The sequence below is a fragment of the Vidua chalybeata genome, chromosome 3, assembly GCF_026979565.1.
Source record: "Vidua chalybeata isolate OUT-0048 chromosome 3, bVidCha1 merged haplotype, whole genome shotgun sequence".
NCBI classification, from domain to species: Eukaryota; Metazoa; Chordata; class Aves; order Passeriformes; family Viduidae; genus Vidua; species Vidua chalybeata.
In genome coordinates, this window is record NC_071532.1 from 21,681,522 (window position 1) to 21,700,501 (window position 18,980).

An 18,980-nucleotide genomic window follows, 5' to 3' on the forward strand; every position below is an offset into this window, starting at 1 on the left:
ACAATTTAAAACATGAGGCAAGAACTTCTGCCCTGACAGATCTACATTTTAAATTATTCATCAAAAATTATCATCCCCACTCAACTATGATAATCTGTGATGAGGGGAATGGTGTGTGGACCAAGGCCATCAGAGAGGCCTCCTGAGTTCTGATTTCGATTCAGCTTCCCTTTGAATCACTTTCTTACTGCTCTCTTTAAATGCCAGCACTTCCCATGGTGGTTTCACGTGGGCATCCCATCAGTGCATTCGTTCAGTGAACCACAGGAGACCAAATCTGGAGCACAACGCTTGCAAGAGCCAGTTCTGCTCAGCTTTGGGGGAGGAGAGAGAGCTTCCAGCATCACTGAAAGGTCACTCCTGACAGCTCCCCTTGTGAACTGTGCTGTAGCCTGCTTCAGCAGGTGTGCAGTGGTCTTCAAAATGAATCCAGATAGGGTAAAGTTTGAAAGTGCTTGTTCAAGTGATTTATGCAAGGAGTGCCGGTCTCCAGGAGTCTTGTTACAATCCACTACTCTTAATTAGTGGACAAAATTCCTTCCCTGCATATTTTTTAATTCTCCACCTTGCATTCCAGTGTCAAGCTCATTTTTTCAGTGTTCCTTTTATGTGTGCAGTGTAATCTCGCCAAGCAGGATTTTTCACAGAGGAAACCTTGCAAATAACAAATTAATTCCATTTATTTCTTTCCATGTTCAATTAAAAATGTATTGTAATGACATTTCCTGCTCAGTATTTTAATATGGTAATGATTAAAAGCAAATGACTGCTAGGAAGCTATAGCAAACCATTTGAGAGCTTTTATTCTCCTATAAACAATGCTGCTTACAGCTTCCTCATTTAGATGTATGTTCTTGTTGAAGCCTCCACAGAAGGATTTCCTAAATTTGTGTGTAGTCACAAAAATACTATACATCAATCTGGTGAATTTTTTCCTCTTTGTTAGGGCAAATAAATTCTGAAAGAAGGGTTTGTAGGTCTATTTAAATAGAAGATCACACCAGGGACCACACAGCTCCTATTGCACATCAGGCTTTCTAATGATTCCCAGCCTTAACTTCAATATTGATGAGCACGGCACTTCTACCAGCACAGGTGAGAGACTAATTTTTCCTGTTAGGGAAGGAAGCTTTTTTTCTGATAAGTGAAATCAGTGCTGCTTTAGTCAGAGCGGAGGATAGACACTGTGTCACCTGGCACTGGAGTGCAGCCAGCAGTGCAGAGCTGAGCAGCCACTGCTCAGAAACAGCTGTTTGCATCTGGCCAGGGCAGTGGCTATGGCTCTGGAAAAAAAGGATGCCTCTAGCCCAGATTTCTAAGTTTTTGCTGGTATGAGATCCTCTTCTTAAATGCTTATACCTTTGCCAGATTTAAAACATTTGGATTGACTTTTGACTGTCAAGCTGAATCATTTGGGTGGCTTCAGTTGAAATGGTTGAGCGATATCAAAGAAGGACAGTAAAGGAAATGGTTTTGTTTTACCAGTTCTAGAAAACTTTGCAGTCATTTAGAGGATAAGATGAATCATCTTCACACTGAATTTTCTTATTCTTTAACTTTCTTAATTTCCTTCTTTTCTAGTGGAATTCCACAATTATGCAGAAACTTTTTAAACCTTCTTCTGTACTGAAACTCAATAGACACTTCCAAGAAAACTGAAGGAAAATGGGCTTTGAGTTTTTTAATATGATTTTGAAATTACCAATTTGGGGTTAATTATCCATCTGTAGAAATTGATGTAAGTTAGCGATTGCCTTCTGTAAAATCTGGTATGCAAAGTATGGGTGCAGAATTAATGAGTGAAGAATACCACATGGGGTATAAATATTAATTGTAAAATAAATCAAACAGCTTCCAAAAACATCAGAGGGGAACAAACACTTGAAAACATACCTGTATGGAACTCTGTGAAATGAAACATTTAAAACCAGGAAATGTTTATGATATAGTATCTTTAAGTGAATTAAGATATTACACAAGATTTTGGGGAAAAAAAAAAACAACACAACCAAAAAAAACCTAACAAAACCCCCTCAAAGCCCTGAACCCAAGAAACCCCTAACCAAACTGAAAAAAAAACCCTTGGATATGAGTACTTTGGGAACATGATCTGCATATGATTACATTCCTTGCCATCTGGAGTCTGTATTTTAATTTTTTATGCCCTCTGGAAATCTTCCAAGGAGATGTAAGGAATAGTTCTTATAAAGAACTGAGTAGGGAGTGGCAAGGGAAGCAGATAAAGAGAAGAAGGGCTGGGAGAATTTGATTATAGTGCCAGAAAATAAAGCAGTTGTATGGATAGTGTCATTGGGAATTCCCGGCTTTGTATTTAAGAGTAAAAGGGAAAACAGGTTGATTCAATTTGCAAACAATAGACATGATCCTGTTATCTAGAATGTCTTGTTTCAGCATCATCCCAGCTGAACAGAAAAGCTGGTCTTGGAAGAAATCAAATATATTGCAATATCAAAACTTCATTCTCTTTGTGGGACCAGCAGATTCTCTAGCTGAGGTTAAACTTGAAAGAATGTAAAACAGAAAATTTCAAATTTTTGTAGGTAGATTCAAAATTAAAATGAAACAAACATGACGAATAGACTTCAAAGGGGAGATTCAATAAACAGAAGAGAGTAAAAACACAGAAAAAACCTGAAGGTATTTCTGAATTCTGGAATATAAAACCACTTCATTGTGAGGGTAGATGAAAAGATACAAAGCTAAGCAACCATAAAGGTACTGACAGGATTCTGAAAATGATGGAAACTGTGGAAGAAAGGTAGGAGAAGGAAGGAATTAAGAATTTTTACAACAAAGCCAGAAGTGCAAGGGAACTCAACCTCCTTTACCTGGGCACCAGGAGATTTCTGGAATATAAAAAGGGGTTAGCCAGATGAAAATGAAAACCAACAAAATATGCTGCAGAGAAAAAACTACTTTGGAAAGACAGGTAAGAATACAGAACAGAAATTTTTCTCCTCATAAGCCTGGGGATAGACACTCATAGAGAGGGGCTGATAATTCTGACTTAGAGCCTAGAAAATAAAGAGTATGACAGAAAACAGTGATACTAGAGATGAAGTGCCATAGCCTTGTAATAGTTCAAAACAAAATAGCTGAAACTTTGTTACCAACTACATGCAGGACACTTCGAAGGGAAGCTTCACAGATCTACATTCTTCCAGAACAATTCCTAAGGCCACGAACAGTGATTGACACCAAGCTGTCTATCTGATAAACTAGGCACTTAAAATCTTTTAAATTCTTGAAGGAATATAGAGCAACACTCTGAGAAAAAGGGATAGAAGTCAGTCTGTAATCAGTTATGTTCAGGAAACAGGACAAAGTAAGCAATCCTAAGCCTGAGATGTTATACATTGGTACAAATATATTTCTCTCTGTATTTCTCTGCTGACTTTGAGAAGGCTTTAGATAAATTCCAACATGACAGACTGATGTGTATCCTCAGGGATGATAATGTTGATGCAGCACATTGCCAACAGACAGAAGTCCTGTAGAGGGAGCAAAGGGCAGCAATACAAGCAAGTTATGAAACACTGTGGTATTGAGAAATTAAGTGAGGTAGATACCAGGTTTCTGGTTTAAGTTTGCACCCACTCCTCCAGCAGGCAGGAAGGAGAATAAATTAAATACTGCTCAACAGCCAAAGAGGTCATCCAGGTTAACTGAGTTAATGTTAGCATAGGACACATTGATAGCCTGGTTTTTAATAGCTCTGACTACAGTGGTATTTCACTGCCTACAGCAAAATGTGTGACTCAGAAACTACAAGCAGCAGTAAATGCTCAAATAGCAGCAGACAGCCATATATCTAAGGACCTTTACTAGGGCAACACCTTTATGGCAGTGACACCTCTAGCCTGATACCCAAAGGACTAAATAGGCTGACAGTGTCTCACCCTAGGGGTGCTTGTCATGGAAAGCAAGCGTGATGAAGAAGTTAAAGAGTATATTTTTCTTTAGAAAAAGGCATTCAATAATTCTGCTTGCTTCTGCACTGTAGACAATTGATTCATTCATCACCAGGAGTGCAGAAATTATATGCATCCATGTATGAGTGTGGAAGGTGAACACTTTAACTTGGAGTATCTGGATTTTTGTTCTGTTGGAAAATGCTGAACTTCATCTGTTACCCACAGCTGAAGAGAAGAGGTGTGGAAAAGCATTAAATTCAAAAGGAGTACAGAGACATGAAATGCTAGACAGAGAGGTCTAGCAGAAGTTATTCTGCTAAATAGTAATCCAATCTCTTAACTCCAGCAGCTATATTGCAAAATGAAACATGAAGAAAAATAGTCCAAACCCAAAGACAGAATGGATACACAACAAAGTGGGCTTTTTGCCTCTCTTGTTGTGAGGGATGGAGGGTTTAGAGAACAGGCTCCAAGTTGAAGACATTGAAGAACATAAATAGCATTATATTTCTTAGTGACTGTTCCTTTTTTGCATTGCAGAAATCTTCTTTGATTTTGGCTGGGATTGAAATAGATGCCTTCTCCACTGTTTGTAGTTTTTCAGGAAAGCAACAGAATAACATAATCTGTTTCTTTCATGTCTTTGGTATTGCTTGTCGCACAGGACTTCCACAGTAAATCTTTGTTTTACCCCTGCTCTATCCCCTCTGTACCTTTCAGAAACTCCTTAGCATTTCCAGAATCAGCCAGACATCCCAGCTTGTTCATGGAGCCATAATTTCTGCCCTGAAGTTCAATATTAACTGCCAGATGCATGTAGTGTTTTATCCGTAGTGCTTTGAATATACTGTGAGTTAGCTGGGGCAATGCAGACAAAAAATTTTCCTGAGGGTTATTTTATGATATTAATCTTTAACTGTATCTGACAAGGCTCCTTGGAAGGGAAAATAACAAATTGCTTACCTTGAAATCAAACATCTCTCTGCTTTATGGACATGGTGCACTCACAGAACATCTTCCTCAAATGGAGGGTACTGTAGCTACAGACTCTGTGCATCAATAATTCTGCTTTTTTATATAATATAATAAAATATATATAATATAATAATATATATAATATAATAAAAAATATATAATAATTCCTGTCTTTTCTATCAACAGTGAGCAGGAAAGTATTGTACTGACCACAAGGGTAGCAAATTGATTATTTATTGATGCTTCCTGTGCATCAGGAAGTCTACTCTCTTGTTCATTTCCAGAGATAAAACCCAGTATTTAAAGGGCAGCACTTTCACCAATCAGTGTAGGCAGACACTTGGGAACTGAACATAAATAACAGAAACCAACACTCCTCCATGCCTTCCTGGTCTTGTAAAATGATCTGTGAAATTACAGTGCTAAGATCATCTGCCAGTTTTCCTTGCCCCTCTTTTTTTTTTTTTCCTTGTAGCTCTCCATTGGGAATGGGATCTTATGCTTTTTCCTTCATTATGTGGTATAGCTTGATTTCCTCAGCCTTCAGCTGAACCCTGGATTACAGCTTGTCTATTCCAGCCTTCCTTGTCTCCATCAGTCCCTGATGACTGGTGTAGGTAACCCCACACAAACTCAAGGGATTCTTGCTTACAACAGAGAAAAAAAGCTATTCAAAAAAGAGGGATTAAAGTAACATAAAAACCCACTGATACATCCTCCTTTCAGTGAGCACTGGCTTTTCCAGACATTCCTCACAGGAGCCTTTAGGTGTCTGGTTTTCTTAGCCAGCTTCCTGACTGCTCTCTCTCCCCCCTCTATCTCCATTATACTTCTAAGCACTTTGACCTTTTCTAGTCCTCAGGTTATCCTGGGATGCCTGTCAAATACCCAAGCCTTGATTTATTTTGGAGTTTTCTAAGTCCTTCCTGCAAAGTGTCTGTGTAGTCCCCAGCATCTGCTTCTCAAAGTCCTAAAAAGACCATTGCTGATCATAAAGCCATCCACTCATGAGGGAAGGAAGAAACAAAATTGGAAGGAAGTGATGAAGAAAGCCAAAATTATCTGCTGTAAATGAGACCACAGTGCTCCAAACACTCACATATTAATAATGAATATAAATATTTCCTTAAATATAATTGCAGGCCATTTGCTAAAAGAAGTCATAGCGTTCTAGCTGCAAACTTGTCATCAATTTTTTTGTAGTTTACATTAAACTTTCACTGTTTAACTTATAATTTATAGGAAAATATCACTTAGAGTGTGCTTCATCCTGTATTTGTTATTAAATGCATTTGAAACTAAAGAATTTAGCATTGATATCAATGTTTCACAGGGTACTGTGCTGGGAAGGGCAGAGTTGTTGAGGTTGAGTGTGAATTTGGCATGATGCTCCTGTAGGAGCTCAAGTGACTGGAACTGCAAAACCTGCTGTGTAATTTGCAATTCCAGGAAGGAAGCATGTACCATAAGTGATTGTAAAACACTGTCTGTTTCCATTTTGGAATCAGTTGATATTAAATTATTATTAAAATATGTTTGAAACTAGTTTTATACTGTTTCATGAAATTCTCATTAAGATGGTGTTTGTCAAAGCTAGACCAGAGAAGCAGCTTTTCTTTAAAAAACTTGATTATTCAATTCATTTCACACTCTATAGAAGGTGAGAAGTTCTCGCTGTGTGCATGTTGAAAGGCTTACCTCAGTGTCAAAGCTGGTTCAGAATTACTCAGGGGTGATTTTCTAGGGGTACAGCCAGCAGTCTGCAGCCAGAAGACCTAGGGTATGTTCCTGGCTTGCTGAGTGGTTGAGAAGAAATTGCTTACCTGTTAGATGTCTTTCCTGTAGAAAACATCTAAGTGGCATTGTGAAGGTTAAGTAATCAAGAAAGGTTAAGATTGAAAAGAATTTGGATACTGTTGGCTAAGAATACAATATCATTAATAATTCTTGCTCTAGGCTTTCAAGAAATAAATTCTGTAGCAACTCTTTGAGAGTTCAAAGTAAGAATCTTGCATCTTCATTACATTCAGTCAGGCCTAAATAGGATTTACTTTATGTATGAGTGCTCAGTTGTTTCCAAAGTTTCTATTCTGTTATTTCTCTTGGTGCTCCTTTTTTGCTGTGGGAACAAGTAATGAGAAAAGTTCCTGAAAGCACGGCATCACTTTCAGAACACAAATTCAATGGCCTCCAAGTTTGTTCCAGTACAGCTGTAAAAGGCACCAAGTCTCCCTTCACAGTGCCAGCAGAATTTGTTGTAGGAATGTTTCATTAGGATATTGTTAAGCTGATGTTCACAATCAATGAAAATTTACTCCAGTAATGCTTCCTGTTCTGCTTACATTCCTGAAGAGTGTCATTTAAAAAAAGTCTCATTAAGCAGCTGTTCTTATAAAGAGATGTTTTGACAGGGCTTATTTTAAAGCAACTGGATTTGCTATTTCCTTCCTTTTACAAACTTCTAAATTTCTTCTTCAAGCCTTTGATTGGATATGAGTGGTTAAGTCCAGTAGTTTTCTTCCATCCTACTTAGAATACTGGACATTTTAATGGGAACTTTTGTTTTGCTATTTCAGAAATAAAATACACTGGGTTTTGTACATTTCTGTAAATTGAAATGTAAGTATAGAATAGAAAAATCCCTTTTTTAGTATTCAAAGTGCAGAATTAATTTCCTCAGGCTCTATACTGTGCAGTACAGGTGTGATTCATTTGCTGGTAATATCTGTGGAAATGGACAGGTCTGTCAAGTGAACTGGACAGGAATTCTTCTGAATATGAAAGAAAAACTTCTTGGTTAATGATTTGTTTTATTCTGAAGGTATTAAGGGTGATGACACTGAGGGAACCAAGAAACCAAGTTTATTAGCACATAAAGAAGCAGGAAAAGGAACAAACATGTTCCTGGAAAAAATATAATTTTCAGATCTTGCATCCCTAAGCGTGTGTTTATACGGGGGCAGTATATGGAAAAGGACCCCTCCTTAGGCTCCAGAAGCCAGCCAGTAAAGCTTCAGGTGGGGACCTGGCCACCCTTGATGGGAAGGGTCAGACCTGCTGGGACACACACAGCTGTGCTCTCATGGAGTAAGTGACAGCTTGAATTTAACGTTGGTTGGGATGCCGTAGCCAGGTGACAGGTGTCCAGATTCCTGGTGATAATTAGTGTCCTGATGTGTACAAAAATGACAAGTGAGGGTCAGGAGAAACTCTTGTTCTCTTTCAGTTTGTGAGCAAGGCAGAGAGTGTCTCCCCCTCTCAGATGATTCTCTGAGTGAGACACACCAGCATTTTCCTGCACAGTGGAACTGGCAGGTTTTTATCTGTGTCTTTCTCATCTGGAAGTTTCATCTTAATCTGTTCTCACTCTTTGCATAATGAGCAGGCATTCACGATGTGTTTGGAAGAGGTGTTATTCTTTATAAGGTGCAAATGTCTCTAATCCTCTCCATCCCTATGTCAAACAGAAATGGCTGGCTTTCTGCTTTCTGCTAACCCAGCTAACCAAGAAATTAATGTTCTACACAAAAGATGAATTAGTAGCTTGAGACAAATAATCACAGTTGGAAAATAAGCTTGCTTGTTCCTATCCTTTTTTTTTTTAATAAGTAAAGGTCCCATACTTCAAGACATTTTTTCTTTTAGTTTTTGGCTCACATAAAAAATACTGGGCAAAAAGTGATTTACCACCTGTCCACTTGGACCACAGACTAAAACCACTAGCCTTTGAACATTGACTAAAAAATGGATTTTGAGCAGTGTAAATATCTGTAACTCCACTGTTATCTCTCTACCAGTGGCTTTTAAAAAGTCATGCAATGTCTTTATTCTGTGCCATCAATGTTAAATGAGAATATGCTAATGCCAGAAATCTTTCCTCCATCTTCCAGTTCCAGTGTCAACATTGCAGAATTACTGCAGCATCCTCCAGGCAGAGTTTAAAAAGCTTCTTAACCATAATGGGTAGGAAAAAATCACTGGGTGAACCTCATTAATTCCTCAGTTAATGAGGAATGGAGCCTGTGCCACCCTCCCCTGGCCCTGCTCCAAGGGATGTGGCTCTGTGGAGGCTGTGATGGAGAGGACACTCCGTGGGGCAGACCAGCCCTTGCCTCTGCTCCAGGCCACAGTGCCACACTCCAAGTAACACAAGGCTCAGCTCCCCAGGTTTTAAGCTCTTCTTGGTAGTGCTAGTCCTTCATTAAAATCAGCCAGAGCAGACAGCTGATCTCAGAGGAGAGCCCTCAGCTCCAGCAGCTCCTAGGAGCAGGCAGGGAACTCCATCAAATCAAATTAGGAATTCTTCCCTTCAACTTCTTTGAGTAACAGGACTCTTGAGCATCCAGCAAGGGATTTGTTTGCCATATAAACACAATTGCTCTTTCTTTTTGATGAATGATTCAGCTTTTCAGCTGTGAATGCTGAGCTATAAAGTTCCTGTACATCCCCTTACAGTCTGTGGCCAATTGCTGTACAAAGACAGATCCAGAGACCCGGGATCACCTGCTGCAGGACCACCAGCAGACACTGTTTAAATTATGTCTGTCCCTCTGCCAAGCTCCAAAGTTAAGGACACAGGCATGTGGTCTTTTCATGCTGGTCGTCAGAAAATACTACTGGATTATCCATGCTGGATGTTGTAATTAGAGCATTAAAGTCTCCAAAGCCTTATAAAGTGAAGATGCTGAAAGCTATTGGTAGTAAAGATTTAGTATCATATTTAAGAACAGCACTTAGGGCTTTTTTTGATCTGTGAGAACTTTCTGAAGTAGAATTCCCTTGTTTCTATGATTATTGTGCATACTGCTATTGGTTTGGCAATGAAAATGAACTTGTCAGATATGCTTTTATTGTAATCAATTTATGGCTATTTTCATTCTGTGAGTTTGATACATTTGCCTGAAGTCCATGGCCTGTAATTTCCAATTGCTGTACAAAGGGTTCATCACTGGGAATGCTAAAATTTTAAATTTCCTAAAAAACTTCAGTGGCCTTAGGTTTGTCACTGGAGTTTCCCTCCATATTTGATCTGTCACATTCCTTTAATCCATGTAACCACTATCATACACTGGCATCTGGCATTAATAAGGGTTCAGACCCTATAAGGTGACCAGCTCTGCACTAAAAATTTTCTGTCCAAGACAGCCAAGAGGATTCAGCTGCCCTCCAGACTTTCATAATCTTTCTTTTCTATGATCAAAACCAAGGCCACTTGCTGGCTGTCCTTCCACTGTACATCTTTAAAGGATCTTGGATCTTGGATCAGGGAATGAAGTGAGTGGAGAAAAGGACTGAATGTATAACTAACTGCCCAGAGGTAAAAGTGAGTCCATTTAGGGTTGTTTGTGATGTACCTTTGACTTGATTTATGAAAAGAGGCTTTGAACCTGAGTGCTATAGACTGTACGTGGGGGCCAGTTTGCCCATGGAAGTGTTAAAGGGATCCTGACAGCGGTTGAACATGAAGTTCAGGGGAGGTGGTGAGTGACACTCCAGGTAAGTTAGAATCCCTGACTCCTGCAGTCCAGTTGACATAAGAATGAAGCACTGTTTCAGCTGAGCTAAAAGCCCTCAGTTCTAAACCTGTTCCATTGCATCTGTTGGTTCCCAGTGTTTCTTGCAGGAGCTGTGGGCAGATATGATTCCATAAAACTTTACTAATTCATGACTAATACTTGTCAGGGCAATAAAAAATTGTTTGCAGGAGTTTCCAGGCAGCACCAATACACAAGCATTTCCCTTCAAATATGGATGTGTCCCTGGAAGGAGTGGCACCCTTTTTAGTACTGGGGACATGTCCTGCACAAAGAGTGACACTCTCATTTTTGGGTGTTATAAAATACACCTCAGTTTGTAAACAGACTGGCAGCTCCATATCTGCATTGTCCCCACAGTGTATAGCTTTAAATCTGCCTAGAAATGTGTCATTCCTGAGCTGACCCACATTGCTGGGATGACAGCTTTGAGGGATTTTTCTATTCAGCGGGCTGCTTTGGCTCTCAGTGACATTAAGAGGTTAGGGATGATGTAGCAGCTACATTGCTGGAGGGGAAAATTAGTTTTTCTGAGTGTTTCTCTTTGTGATAAGGTGTGCTCTACTTGTTCGTTGCTCGAAAGGCTGTGGGCATCTACACATCTCTTGCACACTGCCAGAGCTTGGCAAAATTCAGTTGCAGAGGAGCTTAAATTGTTCTCTTTGTTCTCTTGCTCTAAGCCTAGGTAATAAAAATGTACCAGGTTTCCTTATGATAGGCCAGGATCATGGCTTTCACTGATCATTTCCTTTTAATATACAAGAATTATTAATAGGTGCTTTCTTGCTATTTCAGTCTGACAACCTCACCCTAATCTTAAGAAAATTGTTTTCAATCTTGAGTTGACTTCCCAGTGAAGCATTCCTCTTTCTTGTGGGCCCAGAGACTTTGGAAAGTGTGCAGAGCATTGAGGATGTGAATTTTTATGTGAATTACTTACTCTGATTTCAAGTTATTATTAAGCCTTGCCAGTGAAAATGCAAACAAAACCATGTCTCCAGAGAATGGGGAATAGACGTTGCTGCACATTGTAATCAGCCTCTCTTGAAGATTCATTTAATATCTTGTGTATTTTTTTATGAAATGCATTATTCATGTAACAAGATTCACAGGGAGAAGCAGCTGAATTGTAATTTCTGGGAAGATTCTTCTTCCAAGAGATGTCATTTTCATTATTTAAATCAATGCAGCAGGTCTTGCCTGCATGGGAGCGGCATGAAGTGAAGGGAAGGGCCTGTAGATGGGGCACTGAGCCAGCCAGGAACTGCCTCTGAAGGGAAATAAAAGCAGCCATCCAGTAACTGAAGCCCTTTTGGGTCAGTATGCAGTCATTTGAAACATCATTACATTTTGTAGGGTTTTTTTTTCCAACACTTACACCGTGGAAAAGTTTCCTCTTGTAAAAATACTGCTTGTGAGCTGCTTTCCCCACTGCTGTTTTCCAGAGTGCTCCCTCAGTTCTCCATGGAGTTCATCTGCCTGGGCTGTCATCCCAGGGCCTACAGGAAAGGTCCCACATGTTTATATTGCAATTCTCTCTTATTTACCTAACTCTAAGTAAACCACTCTACTTAATTAACACACGCTCAGCCTCTGCTATATTTAAGACATCGCTCCACCAGTGGTCCCACTGAGATCAGTCAGGCTGTTCAGAAATAACAAAACACAAATACCACCAGTAGACTTTAAGCTCAACTTAATAAAATTACAGTGATACAGACTGCACATGCTTAAGCAACACTAGGTGCTTTGCATCTCTTGCAGCACTGCTGATGGCAAACATTTTTTAAAAGGAATTTAATTAATGCATATAACCACTTAATTATGTTAATGAAACAAAAAATAGCATGTTACAGCTGAATTATAAATGCTTTATGAAGAGCATGATTCTCCTTATTTTGACTGCCCTGCTCCATCCCATGAAGCCACCTGATGGGCATGTGTCCCCTTTTGTCTTCCTCTCACCCTCCTCTTCCCACAATGGGTTGGAAGCTTCCCAGATCCCACCTCAGTGACCCCCTGGCACGTGCATCCCTCCGCTGGTGTGGATGGCCACCTGGCCTGCCTGGGCAGTGGCCTGGTGCCACTGAGACGTACCCAGAACCGCAGGGAGCCGAGAGGGAGCCTGAAGTGTGCCTCTTGCATTTTGACACTCTGAAGCAGCCCAGTGGTGGGTTGCTGGCATTAATGTCTTTCTCCTTTTCCCTTTGTTTGTTTGCCCAAGTTTGTCCACTACCTCCAATGGTGAGTCACGGAGACTACATCTGCCACCCGCGGCCTTGCGAGCGCTACAACCACGGGACGGTGGTGGAGTTCTACTGCGACCCTGGTTACACCCTCACCAACGACTACAAGTACATCACCTGCCAGTATGGAGAGTGGTTCCCCTCCTACCAAGTGTACTGTGTCAAAACAGGTAAAGGACTGTCCTATCCTAATAGGCCTGTCATCTTACAGCCCCTCATTTCGGAGCAAATTTGTAGGTTGGCAATGCCTGGTGAACTTCGTCTGTTTCATGGTTAAGTGATGAGCATTGATTTTAAGATGCTGCTATTTTCAAGCTCCTTTTCAAGAGTCTCAGGTTTTGAAAAAGGCTAAATATAATGCATTCCCAAGATTCTGAATGGATCTAAACCATTTTGATCATTACCTCTTCAAATGTATTTTTTAACATCTGGATATTTTTATATGTATGCAAGCTAAGGTCATGATTGCATGTATAAAAGACCAGTCAAGGGGAAAAAGCAAGATCCAGCCTCTGTGACAGCTTTATGTTAAGACTGCTTTTGGTACATGGCAAATGGGTTATGTGTGTTTTTACAAGTTGCATATAAAAAATGTCCGGTCCTAACTGGCATTTCTGAGTAGTGTTGAATATAAAATAACAACTGGAATATACAAGCACAGCTCTTGTATTGTCTTTCTGTTACAGAACAAACCTGGCCAAATACACAGGAGACCCTCCTGACTACATGGAAAATAGTGGCATTTACTGCTACCAGTGTTTTATTAGTACTGCTACTGGTTATTTTAGCCAGGATGTTCCAGACCAAATTTAAGACACATTTCCTTCCACGGTTTGTACTGGTTTCTTTCTTATTTTGAAGGTTGAGGGGCTTGATTCAGTTTTCACACTCAGCACTCCTTGCTGGAGAGATGGAGCAGCTCATGAGCCTTGCAGATACTTTGTTCTGCTCTGAGCAGAAGTCCCTGAACCACTGGTGTGGAAGGGCACCCCCAAAAACCTGCAGTAGTCCTTCATGCAGCTAAGGTAAAAGGCAAATTTTGCCAGATTCACTCTGGGAGTAATTACTGCTCTTCTATTGAGAGCTGCTGCTTCTGCCTGTAAAAATAGCTGACAATATTTTTAAGTACTCGTTTTCAGGTGCTGGGGGAATTAATTTTTTAACTACTGTAGACTTAGTAATGTAAGTTTTAAGAAAGAATTTCCTTTTTCTCTATGGACAAATTTATATTAAAGGTTTGCTTTACCTCCATTAATGTTATTTTCATCACGATTCATAAACATCTCCTGCATCTTCCTTTATTTCCATAAAATATCATGGAGCTGGGAGCATTTGTCATTGATTCACATAGTGCTCTCCATAAGGAAGGCCTATAGCCTGGACTTGTCTGGCTTACTAAAATGGCTTTCAGTCCTCTCCTTTTCAGATGTTTTCACGTCTTAAAAGATCAATTCCCTCCTGCCTGGACTATACTGTGTTTAATAGGCTACTAAGTAGAAACTTTGGGGTTTAATGGATCTTCCCAATTAATAGAAATCTTTTGCTTAAAAAAGAAACCAGCTTAATACTGGTTAAGGAAGCCTCCATCATTTGAAAGCAAGGCCTGAAGGAGGCCACAAGTCTTGCCACCAAACCCTTGTCATCCAGCAGTAGTGATCTCAGCACCTACTTACTTGGGCTGTAAACACTTTTGCGCTCTAGCATTCATTTTGCCAGGGATTCAGACACTTTTGCCTGGTGAACTACATCTGTGATCTTATATCCATGACACCTACTGTGCACAGCACAGCAAATGGTGCTCCTTATCTCTTCCACATACCTGTTTACCTTCCCTTCTTGGAACTGTTTTTCCCATTACCGGTTTAATTTTTTCCAATTGTAACAGATTCCACCTGTCAACCCAAGCATAGTTTGGCAAACATTTCTGTGAATGTTGATGACCCTGTAGCTTCATTTGGCATGACTAGAAAGTGCTGTGTTTACTGGAGTTCAGCAGTTGCTGTGAGGTGCTGCTGACATGCCCCTGCTCTCTGTGATAACCTTTCTGTGTTTGACGTAGAGGCAACCAGGAGGGCTCCATGGGCGACCCTGACTTCGTGGTGGTGGATGGTGTTCCTGTCATGCTGCCTTCCTACGATGAAGCTGTCAGCAGCGGCTTGAATGCCCTGGCACCCGGATACTCAGCTGCCGCAGACCAGGGGCATATTTTGCAGTCAGAAGATCAGAATCCCCCTGCTTACCCCGGTCCCAGGATTCCAGACACACAGCCCAATGAATTTGAGACCTGTGACAGTAGGTCGTGTTCCTCTGAACTGCTCCAAAGTTTGTACCCATCCCTGACATGCCAAGCGGCAGCGCTTCCCGGCTCAGATCAAACTGACGTATCCCACAGCACTGACGGGGACGCTGCATCCACGAGTCCCCGGATCGATATCACAGATGGTGAGTCTTGCATAGGTGCAATAGGTGAGTCCATGGACAGGGGACATCATTTGTTTGTACTGGCAGAGCAGGAATTCACCCAGCTGATTCGCTCCTACTTTCTCCATGGCTTTGTCTACACCTTTAATTCAAAATTTTTGTAAATCATAAAACTCCATGGTTATAGAATTTCATGTCTGTGATATGTCCTTGGTGCATGTGATTTGAATGCCAGGCCAGAAGGCTCCTGTCCAGACCCCAATCTCATCAACAGAGATGTCAGCAAACACCTGTGTACAGCAGCAAAGCCAACCCTCATCTTGCCTGTGCTGGTCTGTTCATCTGCTCCTCAACTCCTACGTTCACAGTTCTCTCACATACCCTGGCTTTCATAGCAAATAACAGGATTTTCTCCTTGAAAGAGGAGATAAATAATATTTTTATACTGGGCCAAAATTAGCAGCCTTTATTAGCAAACTCATGATGTCTGTGCATCCAGCAAAATGTTCCTTCCATCTGAGGCATGTGAGCCTTAAGCCATGGACATGGAAGTCACAGCATAAGGAGAACGTGCCACAGGTCCGTGTGCCAGGAGGGAGCTTGCCACGTATTACTGCCTGCCTTTATCGAACATGAGCATGTACTGACACGATTTCATGCAGTTCTGGTTGGTGCTGCTCAGCATGTTAAGGAAACTGGATGGCTTTCCTTGGAGACATTTAGAGGGAGAGGCTCATAGCCCGCTCTCCATTGTCACTGAGCTGAAGCTCAGTGTCCTAAATCCAATGTGGGTGAAGATCTGGGTAGAGGAAGTCTTCTGCTTCAGAGAGGTTTGGATAGTTTTACTGTTATCACAAGGGGAACAGGAAACCCAGGAGGAGAGGAAAAAATTGTGGGGCTGCCAGTTAAAGTCCCTTCCACCTCTGAATGCTGCTTCAGTGATTAATTAGTAGCAAGGATATTTGTGTTTAGGTTTTTGTGGTCCTAACTTATTGGAGATAGTCTGTGTCATTTTACTTATCTAATTTTCATAGAGGTATCAGAGTCTGAGTGGGTCTAGAATTGCCAATATCCCATGTCTTGTTCAGATTTTGTTTTTGGTTTTGTAGAATTGGTAACAATAATACTCTGCAAAAGCAAAAAGGGAAATTCAATCAGCAGTCAATGCTATTTCTTTGTTTCTCCTAGAGATTCCTTTGATGGAAGAAGACCCTTAGCCTGCACTGAGTCGTGTCCTCGTCACATTGCACTGTTGGGTGACATGAATCATGAGGATTCAGAGCTAGAAAAGACTCTCTGTGGATTTGGGGAGGGTGTTTTCCTACTTATCAATCTTCCACGCGATGATGTCACCAGGTTGGGTGTATGTCTTAATCCACAGCGGGGATAACAGCGTCAGCATTTGGAACAGCAGCAGTTTTATGAATGAATCCTGGGGATTTGATGAGAGCAGATGTAGAAAAAGAACTGTGGCTTTTTAGAAATTAAATGTATATCTGCATCGCAGAAAGTCATACGGCTCTGTAAGAAATGCTATTGGATTTTGATACTAACTGCCTCACAAAAGCATGTCAAATTATGTAAATTTGCTTATAAAGACTGCTTTAAATTATCTTTGGACCTCTAGTTTATGAAGAATCCTTTCAAGTGTACAAAGTATCAGTACTGAAACACACACAAAAAAAGAGGAAAGATCCTCTTTGGCTTTCCTATGATAACCAGGAAGTTTTTGATTTAGTTGTTGGTGATTTTGCTTCAGACCATGTCTGCAGAAAATATAACAGAAATTATGGGATTAATATATACTTTGATGTACAATAGCAAATATATATAAATATATATATATATTTAAAAACTCTTAAAGAGAAAGAAAAGGAAAGATTCCCAGGTCACATAACGATCTGGAGATTTTTTTTAAGGTAAGGCAGAATTTATATCATAGACAATATTCAAAGTAAAGTATCAATATTTGTATTTATGCACTTCTGTGACTACATTGCATTTGATAAATCCTGCTGTAATATGAGAGATCTAGAAGATGTTAAAATTATGAAATACATGCTTAAGAAATGTCGAACTGCCATGCTTCAACCTTTCTTAAGCTCTTAAATATATATATATATATATGAGAGTAATCTACAGTCATCGCCCAGAGCACTGCCTTGTCCCTGTACATTGTGGTAGTATTCTGAGCCATTATTGTAGAATACTTTTTTTAAAAAAATAATAAAGCTGAGTTTCAGTTCTTTTGACTTATCTGATTGTTGTGTAGTTGGCCTTTTTTTTCCTTCCTCACTTCTTTCACCAGCTCCTACCTGAAGGTAGGAGGTAGCAGAACACCTGTCCTGTGGCATTTTCAGCTTTACATCCATTATCCAACTGGAAATGGAGAGAGTGGTCTTGGTTAAGCAGAGCACAGGGAATGGGTGCAGCAGGGCACAGCTTCTGCAGATGCAATGTGGGTCTCATTGAGGGTTTTCTCTGCTCTGCAGGCTGGGCCAGAACATTGTGCTAAAGCTGGTATGAGGGGTTCACTCCGTGGTGTTACAGACTATTTGTTCTTTGTCAGGAAAATTCCTGGCTGTTTCATGTACTTACTGAAATCCAAGAAGATTTTCTTGTCTTATTTTTGGTATTGTGCAGATGAAACATCTTAAACCGGCAGTGTTTGAAAGAATAACTCACTCTGTATTAATGACAGAGATTGCCATCATGTGGGCTAATCCAACCCAAAGAGGAAAATATGACTGAGTTCTGACTTTATGTACAAAGTAAATTAATAATATCTCTATTGTTGTAAATAGAGGATCACTACAAGCTGCTCTATTATTTTTTCATGATTCTTTAATGATTTATTTGTATTGTGGTAGCATTTAGTGGCCCCACTCATGAGCCAGGCTAGTGGAATAATAGATGTGCTGCAAGTATTCAAGAAAAGTGTTTATTAGCATCCTGTCAGCAACCGTACATGACAGCAAGAAGCAAAAGCAGACCAAAAGCTGTGGCGAGCAGAAGTAATTCTGTCAATTATCCTACGGTAAGATTGATGAAAACACAGCCATTGGTACTGAAAAATGGGACATGTTCCATATTATCCTCTATCCTTGCTTAGACAATATTTGCATTTTTCTTCTCCTGAATTGTCTCAGTGGCAGCTGTATGCTCAGGTTTATCCCACAGATGTATCTATCAGGTGTTTGTACTTTCTTGGCTACCCCTTCCTTTTTAGATCTCAAGCTTTCCAGAGGTGTTTGCACGACTAACTGAGGCTCGGAATTACCAGTCCAGCAAACAAGACAGGAGTGCTGTAAAACCAACCCTGAAATGAAGCATGCCCCAAGCCTCCAGTCAGTTATGTGATGTCAGTTTCATAATGCCATTGAAAAGTACTGGATTTACTTTAAATGCCTTATAAAATATTATGAAATCCATCTTTGCTGGTCTTTTAGTGGCTGGTGAAATTTCATGCCTTATTAAATTTTTTTGCTTCCAATTATTAATTTCAGTTATGAAAGCTTCTTGATTAATATTTGGAGCTCTGAGGTTTTTCAGATTTACACTGCTGTGTGTATTGTATTGCAGTCATTTTATTAAGGGAGCCAGACAGGGTAACTGAAGAAATGTAAATTTATGACTTATTAGACCATTTTTATTTTAAGAAGTGCAGAACTGCAAATACACCAGAAAACATGGATGTATTAATTTTGCTTGATAGCCTTTTGACATGACTCTGCTAAATACAGTTTTTAAAGGGAAGAGGTTTTTACCATTTTTTGCTTGTGTTGGATAAAACTTCCTGAAAGGCTGTTTTGGGGGGGATTATTTGTGCGGTTGAGTTTGGGGGTTTTGCATGTTTGAATATCTGGGGC

At 40.1% G+C, this 18,980-nt stretch overlaps 1 protein-coding gene and 1 long non-coding RNA gene across 4 annotated transcripts in view; one reads left to right on the forward strand and one right to left on the reverse strand.

The window, feature by feature from the left end:
• The window catches only part of SUSD4 (sushi domain containing 4), a 71,421-nt gene extending 54,054 nt beyond the window's left edge, over nt 1–17,367 (forward strand). For all 3 annotated transcript variants that reach the window (XM_053938718.1, XM_053938717.1, XM_053938716.1), the window contains exons 6-9: nt 12,669–12,860; nt 13,377–13,521; nt 14,750–15,132; nt 16,300–17,367. In XM_053938718.1, coding sequence (XP_053794693.1) covers nt 12,669–12,860; nt 13,377–13,521; nt 14,750–15,132; nt 16,300–16,328 — 749 coding nt within the window. In that variant the 3' untranslated portion in view covers nt 16,329–17,367. The remainder of the gene's footprint in view (nt 1–12,668; nt 12,861–13,376; nt 13,522–14,749; nt 15,133–16,299) is intronic.
• Nucleotides 11,573–12,752, reverse strand: LOC128785866 (uncharacterized). The gene is made up of 3 exons (XR_008430065.1): nt 12,681–12,752; nt 11,823–11,943; nt 11,573–11,714 (listed from the first exon to the last, which is right to left on the reverse strand). It is a non-coding gene; the product is annotated as an uncharacterized LOC128785866 (long non-coding RNA).
• Nucleotides 17,368–18,980: the final 1,613 nt, after the last annotated feature.